At 36.3% G+C, this 20344-nt stretch overlaps 1 protein-coding gene across 1 annotated transcript in view; it reads left to right on the plus strand.

Annotated features, from left to right (window-relative positions):
• SPATA16 (spermatogenesis associated 16) overlaps positions 1 to 20344 on the plus strand; it is an 89337-nt gene that overhangs the window by 48832 nt on the left and 20161 nt on the right. The window contains exons 7-12 of the mRNA XM_053460384.1: positions 253 to 337; positions 9802 to 9949; positions 10467 to 10607; positions 13370 to 13482; positions 17259 to 17423; positions 18647 to 18727. Of these exons, the coding sequence (XP_053316359.1) occupies positions 253 to 337; positions 9802 to 9949; positions 10467 to 10607; positions 13370 to 13482; positions 17259 to 17423; positions 18647 to 18727 (733 nt within the window). The remainder of the gene's footprint in view (positions 1 to 252; positions 338 to 9801; positions 9950 to 10466; positions 10608 to 13369; positions 13483 to 17258; positions 17424 to 18646; positions 18728 to 20344) is intronic.

Raw genomic sequence — 20344 nt, forward strand, 5'->3', positions numbered from 1 at the left:
TAAGCGTTTAGGTTCAGATGTAGACAAGAAACCTCTTGAGTCCTTAAAGGTTTATATAACCCAACATCCGACTGAATGAACACTGGTCTGCAAAATCACACATAGCTGTCAGTAAGAAATAAACTGCTGAATGTTAAATATGCACAGTGTTTTATGATTAATGCACATTGTTGCCATATTCACTTTAATTGGACAACTTCCCCAGACATTGTTAACCTTTTATTCCCTTGTGTTTTTATCCTTTGTCATTAGGTGCGCTATGATTGCTGACTATATCTACTGGCTGTCTGGTGGCAGAGACGCAAACATAAGCAAGCTCATCAAACTGTACTGGCAGGTAAAATGGATCGAGGGAAAGGGGGAATAGCCATACTGATAGGTGGGACATACAGTAAAGATCACTATTAAACTGTAGGTCAAGGTGCTACTCAAAGGAAGCATCTTGCAGAAAACCACCGTAACATTCAGCCTTTTGGCTAAATCAATTAAAAACTAAAAGAGTTTTATATTCCAAATTAGGTCAATTCTGGTGCTCATTATGTATGACTCGCAAATTTCAGTGTGTGGGCATGTGTGTATATGTATAATATATATATATATATATATATATATATATATATATACATATATAAATATATATATATGTATACTTAATTGCTTAATGTTGTTAATATGATTTACATACTGTAGCATAGGCCATGAATGCAACTTCATCCAAAGTCTTTTTTGATCACACTAATATTCTAAAATGAAAGCTTGTAGCAGAGAAAGAATCATATAAAGGGAAAGGAAGCTGAGAAAAAATTGTGCCAGCTTCTCAAATGCAAGACTATTATTAAACAAGGTTCCTGTAATTGGCCTTTTAACCGAAAAAGTGCATTTAAGTGGAGAAAATGAAAGGGTTCGCTATAGCCTCACCAAAATAATGCATATTAAAGTACTTTTATTTAAAATTAAAAATGGAGGTGGAGGTGGGGGGATGGGCAAGTGCCCCCCCATATAATTGCCAAGGGAACAATATGAAAATGTAAAGGGGACTCGCAGCTATCATGTGCATAAAGGTGCATATGATGTACGAGTCTCTCTTTAAAGAAATAGGGCATTTTAATGTCACTGGGGTTGTGTTAAAATAATTTTAATATAGAAAAAAATAATGTAATATTTTTAAAAATATTTTTTAAAAATTGTATACATTGCTTTGAGAAAAAAATGTCCCCCTTTCTGATTTGTTCTATTTTTGCTTATTTGTCACATTTCAATTTTTTAGATCATCCAAATAATTGTAGGCAAAGACACTGTGAGTAAACAGAAAAATGCCTTCCTAAATCTAATAACTAATTGTGCCGCCTTTGGTGGCAACAACTGCAATTAACTGTTTGTGATAACTTTGCGTTTTACATCAATGTGGAAGAATTTTACTCCACTCTTCTTGACAGAATTGTTTTAATTCAGCCACGTTGGAGGCTTTTGAAGCATGAACTGGCTTTTTAAGGTCATGCCACAGCATCTCAATCAGATTCAAGTCAAGACTTTGAATAGGCCACTCCAAACCCTCATTTTCTTTTGAGCCGTTCAGATGTGGATTTGTTTGTGTGCTTCGGATCACTGTCCAGGGCTCTCTCCACCTAATGTATCGGTTTGCCTTAGTCTGTCAATTCTAGTCTTGTCATACCCCTTGAAAATATGTATGAAAATATGTAATGTAAGAAGTGCAGCGTAAATCCTTGGCGCTACTTAAATAAAAAATAATAATAATAATGCTGCATAACTTAGCTGCGCTTGAGCTTTAGATCACACACTGATGTCCAGACATCCTCCCTCAGTATATCTTTATGCTGAAACAGCAAAACAGCCCCAGACCATCACTCTACCACCACCACCACCACCGTGTTTGACTGCTGGTATGATGCTCTTTTTGTGGAATTCTGTGTACTCTAGATGTAACAGGACCCATGTCTCCCAAAAACTTGGCTCATCAGTCCACAGAATATGATCCAAAAAAGTCATGTCATCAAGATGTTTTTTGGCAAAAATGAGATTAGCCTTTGTGTTCTTTTTGGTCAGCAGTGGTTTTTGCCCTGCAACTATCCAACACTGACCTTAACTGGGGCAAGTGAAGCCTGCAGTTATTTACATGTTAGTCTGAGTTCTTTTGTGACCTCCTAAATGAGTTGTTGATGCACTCTTGGAGGAATTTGGGCAGGTCAGCCATTCCTGTGATGTTTTCTCCATTTGTAGATAATGGCCCCACCATGGTTCGCTGAACTCCCAGAGCCTTAGAAATGGCTTTGTAAGCCCCTTTTCAGACTTATAGATGTCAATGACTATATTTCTCATCTGTTCTTGAATTTCTTTAGATCGCGGCATAATGCTTTTGAGACTATTTAGCCTACTTCACTTTGCAAGACAGTTTCAATTTAATTGATGTTTATATTCAACAGAGCTAACATTAATCATGCTTGGGAGTGTCTAGTGAAATTGAGCCCAGTTATGAATGAAATTTGGTTAATTGGTTGATTTAGTCACAAAGGGGGAAATGACTCTTTTACATAGGGCCATGTAGGGTTGGATAGCTTTTTTCCTTCTAAACATCAAAATCATCATTTAAAAACTGCATTTTGTGTTTACTCAGGTTGTCTTTGTCTAATATTAAAATAAGTTTGATGATCTGAAACATTTAAGGGCGACAAATGTGCAAAAATAGAGGAAATTAGCAAGGAGCAAATACTTTTCATAGCACTGTACATTAGGATATTATGCATACATGGTGTAGTTTATTGTTCCTGTAACTATGAACTATAGCTATTAGGTTGAGCTAGGTCCAGTGATTTCAAATAATTGAAACAGAAAAATCATTGTGATGACAATTTTTTTAATATGTTATTTAACGTCCATTACTACAGGGCATAATGTTTCACTTATAATGTTATGCTGACTAGTTAACTCGTCTCCAGTAAATGGTCTTTTAATTAATTTTTAAGGTCACCTAAAATTCAGCAAAGCCTGTACGGAGAACTTCTCTGCCAAAAAAACTCAAAAATAAAATTAAAAATAAATGCCAGCTAGTTATTTTGGTATAACAAAGCAATGAATCAATCCATACCCAACAAATCCTTTGTTATAGCACCTATCTAGTATTGCATCACACTATATGGCCGTATATTACTTACTATGCCAAAGCCATCATATTGTGCCACTATGTCAAAGAGTCCTATCTGCTTTTAAACCCACTCACCGGCAATATTAAGCCCTAGCTATACATCATTAATGTACATACCTGGGAACTTCTTAGCTCCGGCTACCCGGAGCCTTCCCTTCCCACTGACATTGGTGGGCGGTCCCATTGACATCGGTAGGTGGTCCCGCTGATGTTGATGGTCGGTCCCTACTGATGTCGGTGGGCGGCCCCCGCTGACATAATGTGAAACACCCTCATTTAAATGAAAAATGGGCGGGGAGCGGGTGTTGAGCCAGAGAGTTCCCAGGTATGTTAATGTAGCACCTGTGTGGTAGGTGAAGTGCTTAAACTGAGGTCTGGGTCAAAACATCCAAATATATACAAAAGGGAAGCACACCCTAAAAGCATATAAATTTGGATTGTGCTGCTGAAATGACCAATACATACTGTACTTACAAAATATTTCACATGTCACACTGATTAGGTGGACTAGTGGACTAGTGGACTAGTTCACTAGTTCACTGGATATAGTAACTTGTTAGTTACTTTTTAACAGTGTTACAGCATTACAGAGGAAAAAGCGCTGACATTGAATAGTGGCAGATGTCACTAAAGTGATGAAAACCATTTGGGATCTTACTCACATGTCACAATATGAACATATATTTTATTGCCTTTTTGACACTAAACAGAAAACAGACAACACAATTTAATAGCAGAAGGGTGTGCATTTTGCACCGGTAGTATCATCTCCAGGATATACTGCCATTGTAGTGGAAAAATGTTCACTTAACATTTCATCTTCCATTTTCTTCTGGTACTTGATTCTTATCATTTGTATTATACTTCACTGCACTTACTGAATGGTTTTAGAGTTTTGATAGAGGAGAAATTAAGGGTTCTCCAGATGTCCCTCAAGATGATTTCTATGGATCGAAATATTCCAAAGGCCATAGCTACAAAATGATCCTTAGAAGTATATGTCCTAATGACTTACTAACTTTACCCATGAAATGACCACTAAGTTAGGAAAGGAGCTGTCACACTGTGCACAACAGTCTTTTGTGACTTTTTGACCTTAACTATTTAAGCCACTGACATTTAGAAAACAAATCTGTTCATAAACATGTTTTCCGGTGTTTCTATGCACATCATTTTGCACAGTAGGACACTGAAAATTAGATGGGCCTTTTGGTAGACAAGATTACCAAAATAGAGCTCAGACCTCACACCAGAATAAAATTATTCATAAAAAAATGGACAATACTATTTTCAATTTAAACAAATTACCGTATAACCTGAAAATACCTTTTGGTATTCCTTGTTTTAGAATAAAGATCTATGGACTGTATTTACTGCAATGTATTGTCGGGTCTATTACAGAGTTTTTTTCACCTGGTTAGCTTCCTTTGTTATCACCATGATCCTCAGTGTTCCCTATGCTTCTATGATTCTACGCTTCTCTAAGTCTCAGGGTGAATAGATTTGAATCATAGTCTGGAGATGATATAATATTCTAGTGGTTAATTTACTGTTTTATCACAGTTGAAATCCCTGTTTAATACAAGTGCCGTAATTCAAAACATTGATTCTTCTTGAGAAGGAATTGTTTTCATAATAGACCCATAGAAACCTAGATATATGCAATTGTTTTACCAGATGATCTCTGACCTCAACAGTAAGGTCCACCTAAATGAGGCAGGGTTACCTCAATGAATCGCTGCTTCCTGATCCCCATTCTTCAGCCATTTTCAGACACTTCAGACATGGCCAGACTGGGGACAATGAGGCAGCTCTGGCCCTTTAAGGCCAGCAGCCGCCTAATGATGTCAAATTGGCTGATGGCTAGATATGACAGGTTGTACACTTCGTTCTTATGCTCACATAGCAGGTAGCCAGGCATATCCAGGTGGTGGACGCACACTACTGCACCGGATCTGACCTTGAAGCATTTGCCTGGTGTGCCAGATGACCAGTCCGTGCCTGACTTTTTTTACACGTCCTTGATTTGCTGGCAACTGGTTATTTCCAGTCTTTAGCAAATTTGGCTGCCTCTCCACATTGTGGGTTTAGTGGATCTGATGACTTAGGTGCACTGGTTTAGCACACATACCATAGACTTATCTAAGTTCATGTTAAAATCTGTTTCTCAAGTTCTGTGCCAATGATCAGTGGTAGACGGCCACCTACTTTGAAAGACATTTCACTGTGTCACCGATTACTTCCACATGCCTTGTCTCAGACACTTGTGTCCTTTCTCTACCCCAATGGATAAGGGGCTCAGAACCTATGATGGCAAATATATGTTAGATAATATAGAATCAAGAATCAGGCATGAGTGTATGGGACAAGTATGCAATAAAAAACAGTAGATCTTAAGTAGCAATACAAAATTGGCATTTTTATTATTAGAAGGTACTATCACAAAATGTCCTAATTAAGGTTATAGGGAACAAAGTCATCTGGTATTTTCTACTGACCATATTGATGCTAGCAACAATTTAAAGGATCAACAATTCTCTACTTCACAAATAAAAAAAATGATTAAAAAAGATAGAACAGATTTTATAAAAGTAATTATTATGAATAACATATATTTTGGCTGTAATTTCCCTGTAAGTTTTTCTTGCTACGTGCATAGTCAAGGAAGAGGAGGAGGTCACCTATTACTTCAGACTGTTGTATAACAGGGGAGAATAACTGCCAGTGCTACTGCCTGGGATAAAATCCAATAATAAGGTTGAAATTTACAGCTAAATTTAGATGTGGAGATAACTGGAGTTTTTTAAAAATGACAACACTGCTTACAGTGAAAGTGAAATATAGAGAGAGTAAAAGAGAAGGAACTGCAGATACAATTATGCAGGAAGTGTCACTGTAATATAATCTTGACTCGGGCACTATCTATAACATACAGCTGAATACATAAAATAAAACACGTGAGACATGAGGTCGTTGGAAAAGTGTAAGGCCACAGCGCTTTATTACTGTGACAAATAAAGAAATAAAAGAAGATATGAGATAGGTTATGCATACATCACATTTTAAAACCAGATAACATTTTGTAGGGATATCCCGCCAAATACCATGCGGAGACCGCTGGGTCGGAACACCCTACCCTTTAAAGTTCCCCCAGGGACTGAACCCGTGGAGAAACTGAAATACACATAACTGAATGGTATAACAACCAATAAAACACAGCATACCTATCTCAAAACATCCGCCAGAGCTAAAATAAAATTAAGAAGGAGACAAGTAAAAAAGGGGAGGGAGGGCGGGGATTCACTGCTTTAAGCGCTGGTCAAAGTATCTGACCAGCGGCGGGAAAAAGGGGTCACCTAAATAGACAGCCAAAAAACCCCACCCAACCAGCCGGGGAACCCCATAGGGTGTCCTTTATCTGACCCCCTAAGGACTGGCAACAAGCTTTCTGTTAGACTAGGCCCAGTCATGCAGCCCTTCCTCTTAATATCCAGGGCTTGACTTTCTAATTATAATTCCTAGCGGTGAGGCAGGGTGAATTAGTACAAACCAAATCACATCAATTATCATTGCTCTATTTAAATTTGCATGGGCATTAACAGTATCTCACACACTGTGCTGCCTGTTGACCACCTTGATGACAATTCTGTAGTCTTATAGAACACTCCCATCAATCCCAGGCAGCCATTACTGGCATACAATGGTGGCAGGCTGGCCACATCTGGTTTAATATATTGTCCAATACTTGGTTATATATAGCAGACATAATGCAAGAAGGAATTGTACAGTATCTGTGAGTTATATCATTTTAGCTGTAAATATAGTTTTATGGATTGGGAAATGTACCATTGTATAGAACCACATAAACAATGTAAGAAGAAATAGAGGCAGGAATCTGGCAGAATTACACTTACTGTTTTTATGGAGTGTTTTTATGCATTGTATGTTTTGATGTCTGTTTTCTATTCAATTACACTAGTTAGGAATTTTACGGGGGAAATTTGTAGATAGAATTTGAGATTATATTGATGAGAAATGTACGAGGCACAGAAGATAAAATGGAATTCAGCCTTTTTCAAGCCTGTAGCAGGGGAGGATTGAGGCTCCTGTTATACAAAAATAAACGTACTCTGTCCGGTCTGACTATAACATATTCCGCAAAAAAGGGTCTAGAAAACCCAGTTGGGTTTAAATGCTGCCTGAAGCCCTTGTTACTCCACCGAACCCAGCGTAGTAGTGGCCATAAATCTTAAAATAAGAGCTGCACACAAGGTCGTTTCCACCGTGCCCCCTCCAGCTAGCCCTTCCCTGTCTTGTAGTATGTAGTTGGTGAAGAGTTACTTTTAAAGGGTCAAGTATCTGCCAACAAGACAATGCCAGTGACCTGAGATCCCATGATGAGTCAAGCATGAAATAGATACCCTTTTAGTTCTCTAATGATTGTATGATGTATGCCTTGTATTATTTAAAGCACAGAGTGTTAATTTGCTAGAGTTATAGACCGCATTTCTATATCTAGAACCATTGTCTAATATATCAGTCGATGGATTAGTGAGAACTGAACAGCCCAGTTACTAAATGTCTGAGGCACAGACACACTGAATAATTTATATAACCTATTTTTTTTGTATGTAGTTATAAAAATGCATGTTCATAGCTGCAGTAATGTGTAGACTTAGATTTTAACCTTAAGAATCAGAGGAAACAATGTGGTGAAATCCAGCAAGTATGAGAGAATAGGGGTGCACAATCGCTCCCCTATTCTAACTCTGCCCCTGAATGTTTCATAATGCTATACCTGATGGCACAGATCTGTAGAGGGATAATGTATGAAGTCATACACCACCATTTGTCTGAGCGTATCAGAGAGTAGGATGCAGGTCCCCTGCAACGCTGCGGGGGATCTGTATCCTATCCGTGCTGCCTTTACGAATTGCCTTTACGAATTGTGCATTCCTGCACTGGACCCCGAATATAAGCCGCACCCCCACTCTAAAGACTTAAAGTGGGGGAAAATGTGCGGCCTATATTCGAGCCAATACGGTATAAAAAGTTACCAACTCTTGGGAAGTGGTATAACTATAGGTACTACAATGGAACCATTTGAAACCAACCCTGGTGATCCAGCAGAGGAGCAAGAAGATCTGCAGCTAACATATAACTACATCCCACTTCCCACCAAATCAGCGAGAAATATTGAGCAATAAGATTATCTAAAAAAAAATGCACAGCTTGGCAGTTTTTTTTTTTTAAATAAATAGATTTTGACCGGATTCTGAAATAAAAATGAAATCAAATTTTGTCTCCAGCATGAACAATAGGGACCTTGGAGCTTCAGCGCGGTGCCGACCTTAGACCATAACAAACTTATATTTATTTTGCAGCCCATGTTTCCATTGTCTCATATAGCCTCCAGATATAATAAATAACAACAATAGATATAGGCCTTATTTAATAATTTTTATTACATCTGCATCTCGGTATTAGTGACAGTTTTGTTTTAGCCCAAGGCAGGACTCGTAGTCATTGAGGACATTTCTGCAAATGCAAAAGGAGTTTACAAAAGGGTAATATGTAAAGGCCACACACCTGCTAATATCCTTGCATGTTATAAATGGCCCATTGGTTACAACAACTAGTCGATAAACGGATAGCATTAAACAAACCCATCGAAACATATACTATTGTAGAGGACAACTTCTAATTACATACACTGAGACATGTGGAGTAACTGTACAAATGAGGGGATTAAGACCGGAAAATGTGTTTGGCGAATGTATTATTTCTCACATAAATAGTATAATTACTCACATAAATAGTTACAAAATGTGCTGTTTGTGTGATTTGACTTACTCGTAAGGAAATGCCACAATATTGAGCTGTGTAAGTGACCAATTTCTGTTCCTTGAACTCTTCACTGAATGGCATTTTACATTTGTTCAATAACAATAAAACTGTGGCCAGCTCCAATGTTTCCCAGTGAGAAAGCATAAATCACAGACTAATGATAAAGTTGTTATGGAAACTAAGGTGAAGGTCACATCTGAAGTTATCAATCACCAGCCATGTTTATGTGGCCAGTGCTGGCCTACTGCTTACCTACCCTTTCTTGCAATTAGTGAATAGCCTTGTGTGATGAAAACACCCGTCTCAGTTACAAATTTTAAACACAACTCTTAAGTTTTTTGTGTTTTTTTTTTATAACATTTTCATTTTGAATTGTTAGATGTTAAATAAAACTGAGTGTTTCATGGTGTATTGCTTTGTGGATTATTCACTAAATACATGGGATTTCAGGTGAGATTACAGAGTTAGATTTGCATTATGCACGATCGACTTTCTCCTACAAGAAAGGTTGCGCTCGCTCTCCATAATGTTTAGTAAAATAACTTTAGTGGATTTCCAGAAATATCACTGATTGAACCATGCATTATATAGGACCAACCAAGCTCTTCATGCTCCCTCGTCTTATTCTCCCTCACCCTCTTAATAGATTGTAAGCTTGCAGGATCCTCTTCTGCTTCTGTACCATTGTGTCCTAACACACGTTAATATTATGGTCAGTTTTAATCATATTGTTAATTTCCCCTTTCCTCCTGAAGCTTATTTTACCAGTTCATGCTTTTTCTTGCAATGCTTAGGTCATGCATGAGGAAGCCATGGCCAGAGCTAAAACATTTTCTGTGATGTACACACCTCTGGCAGAAGAACTGCAGCCAGAAACTATTGAGAAAGTAAAGGACTCCTTCATAAAAAGTCACCCAACGCATGCAAAATATGTATATACAGGTAATAGAATTGATGGAAATATGATGAGACTCATCTTTCACTTTAACATTCTCGGACTATAGGGTGCAATAAATCTTCCCTTATGAGTGACTTTGGGAAATGGTTGTTTCATATACGTCTCTGGTAACGAGGACATATAATGTAATATAATATGGAATAACTTTCCACTGAAGTTGAGTGATTGGTTGGATCATTAGGGCTTTTGTGAGTAAATAATTTTGGTGTTAACCACCTTGTTTAGGCAGACTGTTAACGTGTTGGGTTTATACGCAGTTTGTATTGCATATTGCATATTTTATTATGTTTATTTTTTCTAAACTTCAGAACACCTTTCATCAGTAGCAGGCACACTTTATGCATTATACATATTCTAACCCATATGTGCTATCTTACACAAGAGCAGTTTGTGTTTTTTTGTCAGTACTCTTTCTTTAAATATAAGATCAGACGATAATTCTGATGAAAATGGATTATGCAATAAAATAAAAGCAATGCCAGTAACTTCATATGTTTCCAGATGACCAGCTTCATATTCTGCCTCAAACCACTGACTGGTCTTCTGATCCTCCACATCACTACCTGCTAACTCTGGGGTTTAAAACAAGAAAAGACGGTGTGTTCCTAGAAAAACAAAGATCACAGTCACATGTGTTTGTAGGTAAGCAGTTTTCTTACTAATCCTTAAACATTGTTGTTTAATCCTGTGAGCGGCAAAAGAGCTGAATGCTGCTAAAAACCAATTTTTACCAAAAGCATGACAAGCATTTGGGTTATAAGGAAAGTAAGATATCAGCCCCAAAATTCTTCATCCATGAAATATCACTCCTTGGAAGGTGTCCAAGCAGTCCTGGCCAATGCACAAACTCCTGGTGGACACCCATCTTCACCTGATCTAGGCCATGACATTGTTGTCGTTTAAAATAGTCATATTAAAAATATATTACGTATTCCAACTAACACAACACAGCCCAAAATCACACACTTTCTTTCGTATAAAATGTCACGATTGTCTTATTAATACATTACTCGTTACTTATCTTACTTTACTTGTATTAGTAAAGTAGTAAGTAGGTGCCTGGAATTTTTCTCTTAAGACTCTAAAAACCTTGAGAAATCCCTTATCGATTTATAATAAAAATAAGGCAAAAAAATCAAATAAAAAAAAATAAGCATGTTAATTTAAAAACTGATTTACAATCTTCACTAGACTGCTACTATATCATTATCAGTGGCATGTGGCATGCAGAGACAACCAGTGTTTCAGTATAACACATGCAGGTACAACACACAGGGACTAAAGCTAAGTTACATGAGTCAGAGCACCATCTGCTCTGATATAACACATTTCCAACTGGATAAATGCAGTTTAGTGTCTTGAGGCAGAATCATGTAATAAAACTATCCAAACTGACCTAAAGATATACAGGATTAAATAACATTAGATCCGGCCCCATCCTTCCTCTACGGGACGGAATCTATATTTTGCTCTTGACCATTTGCTTGCAAATCCATTAATAAATAATCATATCTTTTTTTCTACCTAGTGTGTGGGCTGAACACAATATATTATTCCAGTACACATGCTGAAAGTATGAATATATTTATATGCATGTGTTATTCTGAATCTGTTTTCTTCTACGTTTGCTTAAATTATTTCATATACTAACATGTACATACACACTCATTCATACACATACTCAAATATACACATACACACTCACAAACACACACATTTACATATACACACTCATTCCATCCCTCACACAGGCACATCTTCATTTAAAATCAAAACGTAACTTGCCTATCTTTGAGGCTAGGGAGGGGTCATCACTGGTGGTCCAGGAGCCAGTAGGAGAGAGAGGTCTGCATTTGCACAGTCCTTTTTTCAGTGGTCCTCACACTGTGCCTTTGTCTAAGCTCTGTTTCTCTGTGCAACTTCTGTGTTCTAAGGGGCTGATAAATGGGTGAGGCAGAGGTCCCATGGCCTGGGGGACAATTGCCCCCCTGCCCAGTCCACCCATGTATAGGATAGAAGTTTATGGCAGTGCCCTCTACAAGCTTATCACCCGAGGCAGGTGCCTACTTTGCCATATGGTACGGTCTAACTTGTGCACATTGTAAACTTGCTTGGAAATATATCCATTAGACACTGTTTAATGGACCTTTTTCACTTTTTTTGTTATTTCATGGAAAATGCAATTTTAAGAGAATATTTTAGGTGTTGGTAAATGTTCTTTTTGTGTTTTTTTTTTCTTCAATTCAGTTTGAGTAGTAAAGACTTTTATCGCTCCATATCTCCCATAAATTTTCTTATATTGTAGTAAAGATTACATATTTTTCCAGCTCGACATTTCCTTTTTTTTATAGGTCCTAGGAATTATCAGATATATTTTATTAAATTTTGTGAGAACTTTTCAAATGTCAGTTTTCAAGCTAGTACATTTTAAAGTTTTTTGTGCAAATACCATCACAACCGCCTAATTTTGAACAAATTGAGTTTAGAGGGATCATTCACACATTTCCTCTTTGATGCAAGTGAACATATAATAAATCCTCAATTTCAATTGGCAGCACAAAACTAGATTGTTTTTTTTCTTTCCCAGGGATCTTTGAGACACTAGTGTTTGCTGATTGTTGGCCATGATCTAAAAACAGCTGGCAGTCTTGGGTTAAGACCCTCTGGAGAGCCTAGACAAATGTACACCATTTGTAATATCATTATTATTATTATCTTTTATTAATATAGCGCCAACAATTTACATAAGGGGTCAGATGACTTCACTCTACTGATACAATGTTTTTATGTTTGGAGTAATATGGGTTCAAGTGAAGAGAGGTGTTAAGGTGGAAATGTTCAGTGTCGGTGAGTGATATCTATATTAGAGAGAAGTAAACGATGATCATTTCATATGTCTTATCACATTTTGTTAAAGCCAGTCCAATGTCAAATGGGTTCTGCACAGATATAGAGAGACAAAAAGGGATGGCTAAGACAAAGGTTTCAAGATACTAGTGACATTTCTTTCAATGGGCATTTTAAAAAAAGGAACAGCCTGTACCAAAGATGATTTTATTTTTTTTGCATAATGCGAAGTACTACTTGTAGGACTTATTAAGGAGCTGAATGCTATAATTATGACCATTACCAACCCCAAATTTAATTAGTTTGACATTTTAGATTTTTGCAAAATCCATACTCAAACCCTTTATAGCCTGTTATCTTTCAGAAGCTCATCTTGAGGATCCACTTCACTGTTATTTGCTACCTCTACAGATGTACATGAAAACACAGGCAGGAGATGTTATTCTTAGCAGAGAAAACATTATTAAATAAGCTTATCTCTACATTTTTTTTTGTACATGATAGATTATAAATGCATAATAACTGCCATCCGAATCATTTTGTTAATTATATTTTAGAGGACAGAAATCCATTTCATCCACTTTCCCAAGAAGAAGCTGAGAGACATTTGGACATCTTAAGAAACAGAATTATGCCCGTCGTGGATTTTATGAGATGCACCAAGTTTCTAGTGGGTATTTGCATATGAATTATATATATATATATATATATATATACCAACATTAAACCATACAAAAAGGTAATATTGAGTAATAATTCAACTGGTTATCATTACTCTTGGCTTACAAAATCGTGGATGGAGATAGACCTTTGTCTCTGCACTACTGCATAATGGTAGCATAATCACCATGGCAATTGAGAAATATTATGCATAATTCTTACATATTACTATGTTTAAGAAATACATATATAAATCTTTGCATTCAAAATTATCCTTGGTATTTTAATTATTCTATTATTCCAATCATAATTCTTTAATATACCACCTTTCTTTAAACATTCAATGTCATTTCTCAGAAGATATTGGGAAACGATGTCACAAAAACCCAAAGAAGCCAGTTAAAAACTGCAATAGTTTGTAACTTTTTTTTTTTGTAGCTCCTTTCAACACGTTTGTGTAATGCAAGGAATTAAAGCACGGGGAGACACTAAAACAAGTAATAGCAAAGCACAGAATAACATATTGTCATTACAAAAGAGGTAAAGATGTGTTCAATGAAAAAACATTTTGGCAATTGTTCTTGATTTCAGAATCTTGTGCGCATTTAAACATTATTTTTAATCCTCGGGTTTATCCGAGAACAGCTATGAGTAGAACCGAGTCGAGCAAATAAATTCATTTTAGCATTTGATCACTGCAGCAATCTGAACAATATTGGAAGCAGTTGCTAAAATATATCTCCCATCTGCTTTTGTTATTTCATCCACCGCCTAGAATAACAGTCGAGAATTGCACTTCAAAAGCTCTTCATTTTCATACCCAAACTCCCATTTATACACCTCTGTGTTCTGTAACAATTGGTCATTCTAAATGACCCTGTAGAACTATTTCAATTGCATACTGTAAGTGAAAACATGAGCGTGTGGCATAACCCATCAGTGGATTATATTACTTTCAGTGATATCGCTTTTATTTACGTGCATTGGAGAGTTTTTCTATTGGATTACATTAAATTTACAAACCACCAGCAGGTTTCATAGCACACTTACAATAGGAAACAGTGAACATATTGAACAGACAATTTAAGATTCACAATAACATCAACAGACATTAAGATATATTGGTACATTTGGACTGGGCCATTGAGTTAGAATTAGACGGTAGAGTGGGGATGACTTGACTGTAGCAAGGGTGAGGTGGAGAACTCACAGGTGGGGGTTCCTTAGGATGCAGGGTGAGTATAATAGAGGGCCAGGTTGTATGCTTCTCTGAATAGGTAGATTATCAGTGAGTATTTAAAGAAAGAGTAAGTAGGAGAGATTCTGGGAGAAGTTGGTAGGGAATTCCAGAGAACGGGTTCAGCACGCATATGCAGGTGGAAAAAGTTCTAGCAGTAGAAGAGGGACACATGTCATGGTAGGAATGAAGAGGGCAGGTAGGATATCTATAAGGTGTAATGAGCTCAATACAATAAACCTTAATTAACTTTCTACTACCAGTTTCAGTGGGATGTGCAAAGTATAAGTACGATTTAAATGGATACATTTTTAACTCTTTAATGACAAAGCCCGCCCCTTCGGTTAAACTTACATTGCAGACCTTAAAAAAAAAACTTTCTGCATATGGACGGAGAGGCAAAAGTGTACCAATGCCAAAGTAACCATTTGTAGCCAAGTGTAGCATAAAAAGAAGCTACTACGCTACTTCCAAACTATACACCACTGAATTACATTGACTTTTTTATTACCACGCCACATCCACAGTCACCAATGATGCATGAACAAGAATGATATTATAGTCTACACAATCTGCTGAAACACGCATTTCTTTTACTACATTTAGAATATTAAAGCTATTGCTGCTTGAATATAATAAGCATCATTATTTTCAACCATTGGTATTCCAAACATCAAATGTTAAGCACTAGCAGTGTATTTTATATCAGCATGTTGGAAACTATTTTTTTTTCTCATATCTCATAATGTGATTCTTAATGACACATTGGTGTTATTGCCTTCTGGCTGCAGGCTATACCTTGAGGGATGCCTCTATTTGGCTTCACCTCAGGACAAATAATTACACCTGCAGTCAAGGCCATATGCTATCAAGTATGAGCACTTAACTAATCACATTATGCAATTTATATACCAGCAATAAATTCTAAAAGTTGATCAGTTTCACAAGGACTGCCTTCTGGCATTTTAGCTTTATAATTTAAGATGAGAAAATGTATTTGGTTCCCAGCTTATCTGTATGAATTTTCCATGGAGAAATTGATATGAAATCCCCATGCAACAAAATTGATTCAATATATTATCCAGAAAGGAGTATTCCATTATTATTATTATAATATACGTTATTTATAAATTACCAACTATAGCACTGCGAGCAAAGCTATGTGATAGAGAAGAAATCATGTAGAATTTAATATATGATATGTGCACACCTGGGAATCCTCTGTGTTTTTCCTGGAGACCCAGAGAAGGGGGAAATATTTCAGGTCACAGCTGCTGTGCAGATGCAAACGATGACTTGTGAGCTGGGCCACCTTTCCTGGGGGGGTAGGCTGGAGGCCAGCCATCCAATTACATGTGTGGCCACAAAAAGGGATCTGAGACAACTGAGGTACAGATCTCGCATTGCGTGTCTGCCAGTCGGCGCCACAGTGGATATGAAGTCATATTCAGTGCACTGACCGGCAGACATGCAGAGCAAGACCACGCCACAGACTTAGAGGCAAAGTGTCAGACTCAGAGGACGAGAACAGGGCGGTGATAGGAGAAATATGTTGAATTGGGGCATAGTAAGGAAAGGGTGGAGAAATAATGCTCGGTGAGCATAGAGATGATGAGGAGTTACGGTAGGGATATGAACATGGAAGGTGATTGTGTTACAATTTGGAGTGATAATGGTGGAGGATGGAAATGATGGCTAAGAGGTATATGATGAAGATACACTTACATATACATACATACACATGCACTTACTCTAACACCATAGGCCTAACATACGCACAGCCAGTCTAACACAATACACTTACTATGGCGATCAATATTGTTGGTATACTTTTATTACATTATGATGTTGTGGCGATATCAGACACATATATTTTTTTGGGGGGGGGTATCAGGGTGAGGAATTTCTGAAAATTCCCAGGTATGGATATGTGTCTGTATGGTTTGGAATTGATCTGCAGTTTTATAAAGAGAAGAAAAAAACATATAATTTAAACATTTTCATCATAACTGTGGTTTCCATTACGATGGATGTGTACAACACACATTTTCTGATACCTGGCCCATATACATTAAAAAGTTGAAAACATTTAAATAAAATAAATGCTTACCATTCAACGACCCATAACTTCATATAATATAATATAATTGATTAAATGCTTTCTCGAACCTTACTTTTATGTTTTCATTTAGCATACACCCTCACTCTCAATATTCAAGACAAATTAAAACCAACATCTTCAGAGAAGAATACCATCTCAGTAGCGAGAACGTACCTGCCACTAATACAACCCCACACTACCTATTTGCTTTCTCCATAGCTTATGTCACACCCCGTTCCCTCTAAATTGTAAGCTTGCGAGCAGGGCTCTCTCTACCTAATATATCGGTTTGCCTTTGTGTGTCAATAAATGTATTGTACAAAGCACTGCATAATATTTGAAGATAGTGTATAACACACTTTGATTGCTATTCTAGGTTGCTGTACTTTTTTACTACACTCTTTATAATCCTTTTTATTATTGTTCTTTCTTTATTTGCTGTGCTAAGAGTGGTGTCTCACCATGCTCAGGTGTGATAGGGAAGCTGCAGTATGCCAGCATTCTCAGTCAGCTACAACAAGCAGAGGAAGAGTCCCAAGTGATTAATCAAGCTCAGGCAGAACTAGCAACTATCCCATATCTGCAGGAGATCAGTCAACAAGATGTTGAACTGGTAAGCATTCCTTAAATCATTTGTGGCTTATGCAAGCAGCAAGAATAACTGTAAACAGAGCAATAGCTTCATGTCTTCTGGGAGTAAAATCCCCTTATTAGATGCGTTTCTAAAACTATCTTTTTTTTTATTAAAGCAGTAGTACACTACATTCACAACTGACACATATTCCTAGATTAAGCTACATCTGGGATAACTATTTTTTTCGAATGTTTGTGTCCTGCAGTAAGTGATATGAAAAAAAAATAAGTCATTCAAATGTATGTTTTTATTATAACATCTTTGAGCTGTTTTCAAATGTGATACCTTAGTTATACATGAATATTTTTACCTCTGTAAAAAAGGAACACAGCTTTGACAAAGTAAGTTACAAAAATATGCAGATGTCTTTTATTGTGCCAGCTTTGATGATTTGTAATTGACTGCTAGGATACACAAGCTGTATTGTGGGTAAAATGAATACAATGATATAATGACTTCTATATAATTCTAGCATCATTTATTAGCTGATTCACCATGTCCTTATATAGTTTATACATGTAATATATATATATATATATATATATATATATATATATATATATATATATATATATATATAGTTGGATGAGTTTAGTGTGGAGAACTTGACTGGCCCTGACCCCAACCCCATCGAACACCTTTGGAATTAACTGTAACAGAGATTGGGAGCCAGGCCTCTCATCCAAAATCAGTACCTGACCTCACCTGCATGAAGGGCTGAACTAACCCTGTATAATGTATAGTTAATTCATTTGAGCATTTTAGGAAAAAATGTTCTTCTACAGTACCTATATACTATACAGGGTCAGCTTAGCTTTTCTTGCCAGAGAATTTCACTGTGGGTTTGCCCTTGAAACATTAAGCTGCTAAAATTTCCAAAACTCCTGCAAATGTTCTCTTAAATTAATAGACTGAAAAGTGTGTGAAAATTATGCTCTTTCAAAATGCGATTAAATGTATTTTGTCATACTGCTGTTTCTTTCATTCAGCAGTCTTATGATGTGATGTGTTTAGCCAGCAAGTTATATGGGTCTTTAAAACTGATCATTCAGTATTGACAATGACTTTTGCCAATGCCCCTGTGATGTCAAGGCTCAGTTGGAAGAGGGAATATTTGTGTATTAAGCTTAAATGTATCCATTTGCTAGTGTTATATCAGTACAAAATCCCCCCCCTGATCATTTTTTTCTGTGTTGCAATAGCTGAAATCGCTAATAGCCGATGTCATGGATTGTCTCCAAGGGAGATGTGTAAAGGAATACACTTGGAACAAAATACAAAAGGTATTGTTTTAAAAGAACTCTGCCACGTTTTTTATAGTACCTAAAATATATTGCAGTGGATTAAAATGTTTTGTTATAAAGCCATTTTATAAATATTAATGCACTCCCATAGTCTAAAAACATCTGATTTTGTTAAGGGGCACCATTTTTTAAAATGTGTGGACAAAAGTGTATTAGTATTTTCACTATGTCTTTGTTCAGTACATATATTTTTATATATATAGATATATAGATATCGATAGATAGATAGATAGATAGATAGATAGATAGATAGATAGATAGATAATATGCTGGGCACAAATTTGGGAAAACACAGTTTTACCTTTGATATTGTACATAGTTAATGCAAACGCTTAAAATAAATTATTTTATTAGTTTAGAAGCATTTCATATGTCAAAAAATACCTTTTATGGTAGCAATATGGCAAATATAAAAATATTACTGTTTCTGATTAAAAAAAAACAATATATGCTTGGACTGAGGCGATGATGACAGCGACAGAATCCTGGACCGGCCATCAAAACTAATGTATTTTTTAAAAAAGTTGATAAACCAAGGTAACTCACAAGAGGTATTTTGACGCCTGTTATGCTATATTTTACAGCCAATGTCTGTCTGAAGTTTTTTTAAATTATAATTGCACTTGTTTGTTTTTTTCCACTTTCCATTTATAAATATATATATTTTAAATTATATTATATGGGTATTTATCCGAGAATATATTGCCATGTTTGATGCAGCTGTTTCCACAGCAACACCTTGTGTGGCCTAAAAAATGTGTTTTTAAGTAAATTTTGCAATTTCAAAGTTTTTCTTCTACTGGATATGTGCAAATTTAACAATATCTTAAATGTTATGCTGCAACATTAGTGTTATTTGTATCATTGGGTGCTGTGGCATGGGGCCATTTTCTTGATGTATACTCACCTTCTCACACAACCTTACCTAACTTTCTAACCAATGTACTACTTTTTTATTATTCCTTAACTAGCATGCCTAAATTCTCCACTAATTAATTACCCACCCTAAAAAATCCTTATTAGCTAAAGTATAACTATATTAAATTAATTACCAACTAATAAACTATGTCTAGGACGAACATTTCCTAACTAAAAATATACTACTTTTTTATTATTCCTTAACTAACATGCCTAAATTCTCCACTGATTAATTACCCACATGCCCTAAATAATCCTTATCAACTAAAGTATAACTATATTAATTAACCAACTAATTAACTATATCTAGGTCTAACATTTCCCAACTATCGCAACACAGCTTACTATCACACACAACTTTCTAACATACTGACAAACTTCAATCACATATCAATACCTTGCCAAATAGTCTGATTAACCAAGAAACCTTACTGAAATCTAACAATTCCCCACAAACTCACATTTTTATCCCTTGACCGACATACCAAATCAAATGCACCAAAGTGCTTATCATTCATGCTGGTTCATCCTCTTGAAGGATATAAGGATGCAATAGCATGTTTTCCTCCACTAAGGTTAAGTCAATGTTTTGGTCTAATTTTATTCTGGTAGTCAAAGTTGTGAAGTATCCTATGGACATGGCCATGTTAACACAGAGAATAGCTTTAGGTGAACGTA

Source organism: Spea bombifrons, chromosome 3 (assembly GCF_027358695.1).
Source record: "Spea bombifrons isolate aSpeBom1 chromosome 3, aSpeBom1.2.pri, whole genome shotgun sequence".
Classification (NCBI taxonomy): Eukaryota; Metazoa; Chordata; class Amphibia; order Anura; family Pelobatidae; genus Spea; species Spea bombifrons.